Consider the following 12,100-nt stretch of genomic DNA (forward strand, 5'->3'; position numbering starts at 1 on the left):
CAGTAGATCCGTACAAATCTATGGGCCTACCACATAAGGACAGTAGTTTTGCGTTCGAACTTTTCTCTGATTCGGAATTCCGCATAGTGGCCTGTGCGTTCAGAATTGAAATAAACGTATGTGTGTGATGTATTTACGGAATCAAGAATCGGAATTTCGAATCGAAATTTCGAAACGAAATTCCGAGTGTATGTGGGGACGGGGACCCTTATAATCATAGACAAATTTGGAACTGGCACGCTATAGAGAAACTGTAAGTTCCATCTTACGATTTTTTTGATTCTCTATCATGTCGTTCAGTTTGACGAGACGTCTTATTACGCTATGACACTTTAAAGCTTGATTCAAATCTGTCTATCTTCTATCTGGACTAAAACATAGCAGCACAATATTTCATTCAGCATAAACAATGAGTCTATTGATAAAGGTAGGTAGATTATCAGTTCTATAACAAATTCTGTGTCAGTCAAGTACACATTTTTTATTGCTGAAGTAACGCTACAGGTACAAGTATTTGACAAAGTTGTCAACTTTTTCAAGTAGAGTGTGGACGTGAATCAGATAAAGGAAAGGGGGGGGGGAGTTAGCGTTTGAGCAGTGCCCTGGGCAACAACGGTTTACTTATTTATATTTCTCTATTACTCAGTTAGCTGTTGGTTAATATGATACTGGGCCAGTTAAATGTTTAAAATCCTTAAGGGGCTGTTTCACCATCCATTGATTAGCGTTAACCGACGGTTAAATGTGATGCGTCTCCGTCTATTCGAACAAAACAATAAAGACGGCATCACACCTAACCGCCAGTTAACACTAATCAATGGATGGTGAAACAGCCCCTAAATCTACCAAATCTGGTAGCTGAAGTTTGTTTACATTTAGTTAAATACCTATTCAAACCAAGTATATCGATATTCCACCTGCCAGAAATACCTCACTACCTACATTTCATAGCCACTATGAATCACGGATCTGTTCAAGTAACCATTCACCAATGTATTCCAAAATTACAAAAATATGTACACGCGACCTTAATATTAAGTTAATAAAGTCGTGTATGGATATTTTTGCAATTTTGGCCGTGTCGTTCGATGCTCGGAACAAAAGATCGGTTTCCTTTTCTTTCTCATTTGAATTATCAAGAAAACGAAAAAAACCGACAGTCCCGAGCGACATCAACATTCTATCTGTAATGTAGTCACTTGTTGCCTGTAACCTTTATGAAATATCCAGTGCCTTGATCATAATTTGTACAAAAAGTCTGGAACGCACTCAGGCAATATCTATCGGGAATTTTTACAAAAATGTTTTAGACAATATACCTGCAACATTTATCAAACAATGTCAAACCGTTGCACTGTAGCGTTCTTGTGCGGATACTACCGCAGCTTGGCCTGTCGTTGCTGCCAGAGGGCGTACTTAGTGCACGCCACATCTATCATTTGGTTGATGTGCTTCGTTAGAGATGTCGCTAGCGGTGTGAGGTCGTGGAGCATTTTCTCCTGCGAAAGAATATAAATAAATAAAATGAACACTAGTCATGTTTTTAAAAGTTGCTTTCTAGTTTTCGATAGTATTGATTACAGAAAACAACTAACGTTAGTAGTGATGGAAAACTACTAAAGGGCGAAAATAGTGTCCATAGTATCGATAGCGTACTGACTATCAAGGTGTAATACTATCGAAATTATTGCTAGTCACCATCATCAATTATAGTATTAAGACATTTTGTGATATCGATAGTATCTATACTATCGATAATATCTATAATATTGATGGTTATATCGATAACCAACGAATACGAAACGAATTGATATTACCTCTTGATAGTAAATTCGTAACGGACGAAAATGGTATCGATAATAATCGATAGCGAAGTGACTATCAAGGTATAATACCTACTATCGATACTATTGCCAGTCATTAATAGTATTAAGACATTTTGTGCTATCGATAGTATCTATAATATCGATAATATCTATAGTATCGATAATATCTATAGTATCTGTATTATCAATAGTATCTATAGTAACAATAGTATCTGCGCCAATCAACTTTTTCTTGTTTTTTATTCTGTCCCATTGTCCAAGAGACTCTGTCACTGTAGTGACAGAGTTTCTTTAAAAAACTCCTTTGATATATGCTACTAATATGCTTAGAAGATAGTCTATAAAATAATAAGCTTGTAACTATGTGTAACCCCGTGTGGTGTCGGGTTAGAATTACACCTCTCCATCTCTTCCGTGGATGTCGTAAGAGGCGACAAAGGATATAAGGTTAAGGTATACCGTAGGCGACATGCTAGCAACCTGTCACTATTGTACCGTTTTTGTCAAACTTAAAACCTAAAATTGCTAAAAGTGGCTCCGAAGCGGTAACGTTTCGTGTGCTCTGCCTACCCCATTTGGAAATACAGGCGTGATGTTTGCGTGTGTGTGTTGTAACTATGACAAAACTTTATACTCGATGAATTTTAACCACAGAAAACACATAGAAGCTCGTGGTTTTAAAGAGTTGTCCAGGGGACGTAACCATGGCAACGAGGTACAAGAAAAAGTTGATCGACCCATCTATAGTACCGATAGTATATAGATGTTCCCACTATTGGCGCACTATCGTCACCACTGGCCGTAGCCCGTACCTCAAAGGGGCGCAGCTTGACGTTCCTGAACCGCAGCAGCGCCTCGTAGAAGTTGGCGGCGCGCGCGGCGGCGTCGGGCGCGGAGGGCGCGGCGGGCGCGGCGGCCGGCGCGGCGCCCGGCTGCGGAAGCAGCGCCACAGCTCGCGGAGCAGCTCGCCCGCTGACAGGTACAGACGGTTCAGCTCGGCCTTCACGTCCGGTGGGATCAGTTCTGGTCGAAACATATCACAAGTTTTTACTTGACTTTTTTTTTTTAATAATAACCATTTATATCAGGCAACACGGCCCATACAATACTTAAATATATATATATATATCTAATATATAAAATAAATTTCTTTCTAATATATACAATGTTCGTGCCAGTGTTTGTGACCAAACTCCTCCGAAACGGCTTGACCGATTTTAATATATTTTTTTGTGTATAATCAGTAGGTCTGAGAATAGGGCCTAAAATATTTTCATACTACTATGCGAACAGAGTCGCGGGCAATAGCTTGACTAACTTAAGATACAAAGCGCAAAATCTTTGTCATTCTTTAAGTCTATGCTTAAGTAGCACTATCTGTTGTCTTGTAATAATTAGCTTTATCATACAGTTTATTTATATGTTGCTGTTTCCCATTGCCCATGTTTGTTTTAGACGTGTATTATATATGCGATATATGTATGTGTAGATGTATTTTTGTTGAGTTTAAATATTCTGATCTATTATTGATGCAACACCTGCTGTAAACTGGTGCTTCCTTCCTTCTGTAAAAAAGGTTGCCGGAAAGAGATCGCTCTTAAGCGATAAGGCCGCCTATTGCTTACCTTGTAATTTTCTCTCTGTGCACCTGTTTTTCTGTATCGCTTACTATTTCTGGTGTACAGTGGCGGAATGAAAAGGTTAACCAGTTTTCAAATAAATTCGTTTACACATTGCAAGCACATGTTACTTTTTTAATGACATTTAGACGACCGGATTGCCTAGTGGTTAGAGAACCAGACTATGAAGTATGAGGTCCCGGGTTCGATTCCCGGCCGGGGCAGATATTTGTATGAATAATACGAAAGTTTGTTCTCGGGTCTTGGGTGTTTAATATGTATTTAAGTATGTTTATCCGTTGCCTAGTATCCATAGTAAGCTTTGCTTAGTTTGGGACTAGTGTCAATTGTCCCATGATATTTATTATGACGAAATATGTCATACTCGTTCGATAAAGCAGTTATACTGAGCAAGCGAAAACAGACCTTAAGGTGGTCAACCTTTTCACTCCGCGACTGTGCAATAAAGAGTCATTGTATTGTATTGTATTGTACTGTAGGTACTCACGAGCCATGGCGGCGGCGTGATGTTGCCGCATGAGCGCGCCGCCGGGACTCAGCTCGCCGAGCGCGGCCACGCAGCCCGCCGCCCCCACCCGCACCGGCCGCGAGCACTGCTGCCCGCTCGACCACGCCTGGAAATAATTATCCATGTTCAAAGTTACTGTTCGGCGCGAGTGCTTACATTGAAACCTGAGCGAAACCGAGGGTTTCAAGGCACGAAATGCTAAAAAAATTTAGCGCCAAGCGAAACACTTCACCTCACTGCAGCGATAAAAGTAGTAGAGGTCGAATATTGAACTTTGTAGTACAAGGCCAGGTTCAACACCCTGTTCCAATTTTAAAAGCGTTCTCCACCTAGGAGGGGAAAAGCGCTTTTCCACGCAGAATTCGAAATAAAAAAATGGAATTAAATCAAGTATTGTAAATAATAAAATCGACAAAAATACTTTCGATCTATTCAATTAATTAATTAATCGATTTACTGAACAGATTAATTATTTTGCAATAAGGTTCTAGGTTTTCACATCATTGAATGTCTGGTCGGGTAAATGGCGTCTTTGTTTACACTCTTCATAAATTGGATCGAAATACAATATAGGAATCGCCTTAAAACTGTCACAAATCCTAACTTTTACTAAATATATATACCATATGTATCTCACCTGACATATAGAAGCTAATGCTGACAGCGGCGGTGGATGATTCGTATTTGATGATGACTGATTGACTTGAGACGAAGGACCTAATAAATACCTTTCGATCTGTGAACAAACAGTAACCAATATAAAACCTTGTACCAAAAAGCTGGTCACTTATGTAGTCTGTTGCGTTACAGCTACGTAGTCAACCAATTTGATTCATTCCCGGGCAACCATTAAATCTTAGTAAATAAATTTGTCTCTGACAATGCTTATTTAATGACATCAACGTCATGATGACAAGATTCTATATGTCCTTTTGACAAGATTCTATGCCATGATGACAAGATTCAGTCATGTGTTGGTTCGGTCAAGATTAGAATCTTGTCAATATCACATAGAATCTTGTTATCATGACAGAATCTTGTCATCATGGCATAGAATGTGACATAGATGTCATGATGACAAGACTCTATTAATAGTAAACTGGTAGTTATCATACCTTAGACAATTTCAACTCCTGAGATTCTTCGTTCTTGTTCGAATCTTCTAGATCTTCATAGTGAAGGTTCTCCAATATCCTAGCTTTTTTGTTTACTGGTTCTGCGGCTTTGTCTTCAGATGGCCTCTTCTCCGCAGAGCCGTTGGTTTCTTTGACACCATTTTCTACAACTTTATTGTTATTTGTCGTTTTACTACTACTACTAGAATTTGTTTTTTGACTAGCTTTGAGCACCTGAAAACAACATATTGTTGATAATTTATTTATTTATCTATAAAAACTCTTGCTTGCTGTTCTTCTTGTTGACTGTACTTGCTTTGTCCAAAATCCAATCTGTACCAAATTTCAAGTCTTTAGGCTTCGCTCGCATTAAATTTGGGGTAACATACATAATATACTTTCTGCAATCCTTTTTTTGTGTTCTGATTGATTTTTCTGAGAGGACATTTTTCATGTCCATGCCATTAACCATTGAAGAGTTTATTCGCCTGGATTTCACAGCCAATTTATTGCCTTTTTATCCAACCAACATATCTGTACTAAATTTCAAGCATTTCTACAAGTGGGTCAAACTTAACATACAAGATTAGACCCAACCACTACAGGTGGGTCAAATGTAACTTGCAATATTTGACCCGAACACGCATTCAGTCAAACATAATGCAAGTTTAATCAAAGCGTGTAAAAGGGTGTCTTCGCAAAAAATTAAATACTAACAATTTGATCCAAGTTGGTCGAAAAAAAACTATTATTATTTTATTATAATTATATTACTATTATTATTAAAAATGTAAAACAAGGCGAACTTGCATGAACTATAGTTTAGTGCTAACCCAGGGCTAAGATAAGTAGTGTCAAAATGCATACCATAATAGAATGTTGGTTAAACCGTTTTATCATGTTTCGGTGTATGGACGTACTGTCGCCGCGGTCCTTTTCTACCGGGGCGTCGTCGTCCGTGGGTAAGAGAGGGACCGGCTCTGAGAATTTTGGCAGGTCCACCTGGAAATAGTAAGTTGATGAAATAAAGCACAACTATTAATTAACTATTAATTACTTTACAGCGTGGTAGTCTAGTAGTTTGACCTATATCCTCTCTCAATCGAGGATCGTAGGTTCGAGACCGAGCTCGCAGCACTACTTTTTAGGGATTTACGTGCGAAATTACATTCGAAATTTACCATGAGCTTTAATGAAAACATCGAAAAGCAACCAGCCCACACCTGCGAAGAAATGAGAGGACACACCATTGTGTCTGGAGTCTTCTCGTTCTGTGAGGAGGCTTGTGCCCTGCAGTGGGCGTTAGGCCAAGACGACGAATAGGTGTTAATTGACTTTTTTACTTCTTTATCATCAGTCAGATAACAGTTGGAGAAGAAAAGTCCTCATGTGACGACCACGAATCGGAAGACAGAGCGATAGCAAGGCCCCACTAGGTAGACGACATCACGACCGTTACGGGCAAGTGGTGTATGCAAGTTGGCGAGTTGTTGGGAGGCTTTCTTCAACAGTGGACGTCTTATTTTTTTTTTATTCGAACTCGTCTCCTGATTGTAAGAGATCACCACCGCCCATAAACAACTGCAACACCAGGGGTATCGCAGATGCGTTGCCAACATAGATGCCTAAGATGGGATACCTCGAGTGCCAGTAATTTCACCGGCTGTCTTCCAGCTCATGATGATAAATTTCTCTTGATGATTGCATCCGTACCAAACAGTCAATGTGAATGCAAGATTCCAAGACAACATACATACATACTAATATTCCAAGTAAAAGCTCGTAAAAAATAGACCAATATAGAACCTCCACCTTTTTCTGGAGCCGTTTAAAAAGCAATATCAAACCGTGAGGTCTAGTGTTGTATGCTTCATTGCTGACGCGATGGCATGGTCGTCGAGTTTAGCGCACTCGCCAAACAAATCTTTACTGGACGACGATGCTATGCGATCTCTGAAACAAAATTAGTACACATGATTATAGACAAGTTTTTTGCAGCATTAAGAAACAGCCCATGCAGTCATGCAAGTATCTTTCTCCGTCTAATCTTGAATTTTTAACCTATAAAAGTAATATTTCGACGGACGAGGGACGATCGGACGTTGTTAGTGTTGTGTGTCGGTGTGATAGGGTGACTAATAAAAGTGACCAAGTGCGGGTAGTTCGTGATACGAGTGCCGGTACTATTAGTGATCAAGTGCGGGTAGTTCGAAGAACTCGCGCTGCTAGGCAGACTTGACACCCCACATTTCAGTCTACTCGTGACCACGGCAACTGTAACGTTGCCGAAACGTCGAGGTAAATCTTACTTGTGTAAAAATAGCGTGATAAGTCCCGTTTATGGTATTTTGACTATGAGTGAGAATCACGAAAGTTTAAAACGCTATAAAACTCATCTCAAATCTTATATTATATGTGAAGGGGGCTTTAAAATTATTTTCTGTTAGATAGTATGCAAGAGACTTTAATTTATAATTTATATGTCTCTACCAAGATCAAAATGTCATAAACCGAACAGTCTCCTCATGCGTGTTATGTCTTCATTTTACATCGACATTGGCAAAATACGCCGTGCTAAAACGGCAAGACTGGAAGCCATTATTGATAAAAAAAAAATGTAAAAGTAAAATGTCAAGTACCGTATTGTTCTATGACTCATTATTAATATTAATTTATTATTTATATCCCATAAACATTAGGTGTTTATAAGATGCCTTTTACCTGTGAAAATAATGTGATTGAAAAAATTTTGTCCAGAATTCCGCTTCGGTCATCTTGTTCGGGACATAGTCAACATGTTTCTTTCTCACAGCAGGATATGTTTTGAATATGGCGTCTATGATGTCCTGTGTGAGGTTGTATTTGAGGCCGTTGCAGCCGTCCGTTTGAGGCTGGATATCCGCGAGAAAAGCCCCGGAGACACCTGGAAAAATAAACATGTTTGAACATGTCCAAAAGTGGAGTGCTCCCTTCAAAGCAGCCGAAAAGGTTGTCTTTTTAAACAATATACAAGCATTTTTTTAGAAGTGCTAAAATGTGTTCTAAATTTTGTTTATTTTTAACCGACTTCAAAAAAGGAGGAGGTTCTATGTTACAATGTTTGTATTTTTTTTTTTTTATGTATGTTCGCCGATTACTCAGTCAATTGTGTTGTGGAAACTGGACCTGATGAAGAAGACCGTAGATGACCAATGGAACTCGTCAAAGCTAAGTAATGCTCGCTCGTCTATAAACAATCATTATTAATATACCTAGATAAGCGACTAAGAAGGAGCTTTAACTTAATGATTCTATCGAACTGATCTGATGCTGAAGCCGGAAGGTAGGCAACGTAACCTAGTCATAAACTCGTCAAAGCTAAGTAAGCCGTGTTTGGGCTTCATGGAATCGTTGTGAGATGTACTTTGGCTATGAATCACTAAAAAGTGAGAACTAAAGGGACGTTTTCACCAAGTAAAACCGCTCGAACCGCGGCAAAAAATGGAACCGACTACAAAATCCTTGAAAATATTTTACTAGCACTAGGTACCTACTAGCTCGAAGTCGGTGCCTCAGCACGAGCCAGCAGGAATGGAACAATAGTTGTCTACCTCACCTACATACATACTATGGGTTTCAAGGATTTTGTAGTAGGTTTTACTTTTTTGTCAAAATACAAAATTAATTATACAGTTTTTGTCAAAAATTTCCTTTAATATACAAGCTTTTATGCTGACTACTTTTTTATCATTGTACTTGCATTATCATCCAAGAGTTTGTAGTGTTTGTAGTTAGTTGTATTTGGGCAATGTGTGGAAAATAAAGTATTTGGTGCTTGCTCTGTCAACAGGTTTGAATACGTTTTGAATCGCGCAGTCATGCGAGACTATGATCCATGGCACCTTGAATGACGCATCAGTTTTTATAACTGCTTCTTCACACTTATAATTATTACTGGTGGAATATAATTATTATGGAAGACTGATCTCTCATAGGAACAAAGTAGGGTTGGACAGAACCCAACTTTTTATTTAAAAGCTTTTAAATAATTTATTGAACCTAACTATCATAAGGTAGCGGGTGAGCAAAGAAATTATTATTTTAGTTTATTTACAAGCTTTTTTTTGTTGTTTTTGGGTCAAATCTTGCGAGTCTTGGGACTTCCAGTGGTCTGATTCAGGGATGTTAAGGAGCTTCGATTCCGTTTCCGTTAAGTCGGAACTTCTGTTTGATATTAAACATCCGTTTCGGTTCCGGTTCCGTTACTTTTGAAACGGAAGTTATATCAGATGTCAATGCTTATGAGCGCCGTACATCAAAAACAAACAGAATGCTACTCTGGTTCCGCTTTCGATTACGATAAAACCACATCCGTTACATCCCTGGTTTGATTGACTACAAATTTGGTTTATTTACATAAGGTATATGACAATGCAAGTACAGTCAATAAAAAAAGCACAGTCCGCAGAAAACTTTGCATTTTTTTTATCTAATATTTTAATGCGGCTTTAGTACACCAAATGTGACTATGACAGCCTGATGGGGAGCCTCAGTGATATACACCACACTACAAATATTACACTCTCCCTTGCACTGAAACCACGTCTCTGGATGCAAAGGCCTGTATAATGTGTATCTATAAATCAGCATTGCTTCTTCTGAAAGTGGTCGACTTAGAATTACATTTACACCTCCATTGAACTGAATGCTTCTCTCATCCACTCAAAGGTTGACTGGTAGAGATCCCTTAAAGGGATAAGTTCGCCTTTGTACATAAATCTCAATGTCTGTCATTTGTGTTTGTTACTTATTTTGTACAATAAAGAGTACATACATACATACAAGCCCATACCATACAAATACCGGTCTCTGATGTCCTTATTCTGATCACATTCCAAAAGAAAATGAATAAGGTCTTCAGTCTTATTACAACCTATACACAAAGGTGATTCTACAACTCTCACCAAATTCAAAAGACAGTTTAGTGGAATGTGACCAGACTGCACACGAAAAGCCCACACGAGAAGATCCCTGAGGAGGCTGGAATTATCAAACCAGGGTACTTTCATAATTTTTCTCTCTACATTGCTGTATGGTGTTGCATTAAAAATTAAATTTTTAACAGAAATTTATTCTAAAAGTATTGCTTACCAGCCTCTTGTTTCACATTATTGGAATCTGTATAATTTTTAAGTGTGGGTGTGTTCCAATACTCCTCACTTGTTATAACCTTTGATATAACCAGATCTTCATATAAATGCTTGAGTGATGGATGCAGAGATAACAATCTGGAAAAAATACATCTCTAGAAACAAAGCTCATTGTAAATTGAAAATACAAACTGAAATATAGATGCACAGAAAAACCAGAAAAATAAGACCAGCACTGGGAATCAAACCCAGGTCCTCGGTATTCCATTCGGTAGGTACGGAATACCGAGGACCTGGGTTCGACCAGTGCTGGTCTTATTTTTCTGGTTTTTCTGTGCATCTATATTTCAGTTTGTATTTTCAATTTAGGTTTTACGGGATGACCATAAAAGTAAAAATTTGGAATTTAAATAAAAAATACAAAAAGATTCCATAAAACCAATCTTAAAGCTTATTGTTCCAAATTGCATCCCATCTAGCTCAACCAAAAACTGTTTTTGTTCATTCATGTATCGCTATGTTTCCAATTTTCAGTAAAAAATAATCTGTTCTTCCAAGGTCAAAAACCATTTCCATATTAAATTTCATCTAAATTGGTTCAGTGGTTTATGTGTGAAGAACTAACAGGCAGACAGACATTGTTACTTTCACATTTATAGTATTATTATATGGATGATGTTTTCCTTCACCATAGAGCTTGTGGTAAATTTTGCACATGAATTTTGAAAAACAGAGGTGGGAGCCAGGGTTTTGTGCTAGGACTTTCTTCTTGATTATTAAAAATAAATGACGTTGTGTATGTTGTTGTCAGTGTACTAGTCTACAGTCTACATCAAAATAGGCAAAAGGCAAAAGCAAAATATGTTTTGCTAAAACAGCAAAGGGTGAGGCCATGAAAAAAAATTGATGTTCTAACCTCCTGCTGCCCAAGTTCAATTTTTGTTTTATGAACATGAAACTTTATTACAATAAGTCCTATATAAAGCACTTTTGATTGCATAATTATTATTTTTCCGAGACTTAAGTGCACCTGTGCCACCCTTATTGAAAGACTCGATGTTGCATAATAAATAAACAATTCTTACTTAGATTTCATCTCCAACTCTCCATCAATCTGTCGCTTGAATTTCGGCAAAAGGTTCTGTAACAGACCCTTCACCTGGTCCCTGTCTTTAGCCTGGGCTTCCGCACCAGCTGGGTTCACGAAGTGGAATGTTGAACATGTTCCATCATGCAACACAACTTGAAGCTGAACTTTGGGCTTGCCGACTGGTGAAATTTTTTGAGCTAAAATTTTAAATTCAGGTAAGTAAAACTTAAATTGAGTTTATGTATTGGTCTAACTGATGTTTCTCAACTTGAGATAAGCAGGCAAAGTAAAAATATATTTTTATTTCCGAAATATATTTTTATAATCAGTCCATGACCATGGTGAACATGGTTGGGTTTGCAGTCGGTGCTGTATTGAAAATGGTTGAGAATCACTGATCGAACAGCATAAGGCAATGGATAGCCAGTTCAACTAATAATAGTACTTAACTTACTTTTAATATCAGCGTATTTATGCGATACAGCCACAGTATCTCTGTTTTCCAGCATCCAAGCCAACCTCTGATTCATAACATACAAAGTGCCGTCGCCCTTCTTGTAACGTACATGACCCACGCTCATTAAAACGTCTTCTGAAGACGTCGTCATTATTAACCTTTACAATAAATCCGTGAAATCCAAAAATAGTTAACTGTCCTAAAGAAACAGGCAAAAATATTGCCCCATGGCAATTAAGAGTTCAAGTACACCGAATAACCCCTGGTTATCTTGAAAACATTGGCCACTGTACTTCTAACATGCTTTAAGCCTGCTCCGACGTAGATAAGTGTTC

At 38.2% G+C, this 12,100-nt stretch overlaps 1 protein-coding gene across 1 annotated transcript; it reads right to left on the minus strand.

The window, feature by feature from the left end:
- Window positions 1–805: 805 nt before the first annotated feature.
- Tfb1 (transcription factor B1) lies at window positions 806–12,100 on the minus strand (the record flags this gene model as incomplete). Its single annotated transcript, XM_074103617.1, is given in 12 exon segments — window positions 806–1,499; window positions 2,639–2,769; window positions 2,772–2,849; window positions 3,954–4,080; window positions 4,612–4,710; window positions 5,090–5,323; window positions 5,957–6,091; window positions 6,937–7,042; window positions 7,811–8,012; window positions 10,220–10,356; window positions 11,304–11,505; window positions 11,763–12,100. Coding segments are annotated over 12 exon segments (1,728 nt in total). The 3' UTR covers window positions 806–1,376.

The sequence above is a fragment of the Choristoneura fumiferana genome, chromosome 20, assembly GCF_025370935.1.
Source record: "Choristoneura fumiferana chromosome 20, NRCan_CFum_1, whole genome shotgun sequence".
Lineage (NCBI taxonomy): Eukaryota > Metazoa > Arthropoda > Insecta > Lepidoptera > Tortricidae > Choristoneura > Choristoneura fumiferana.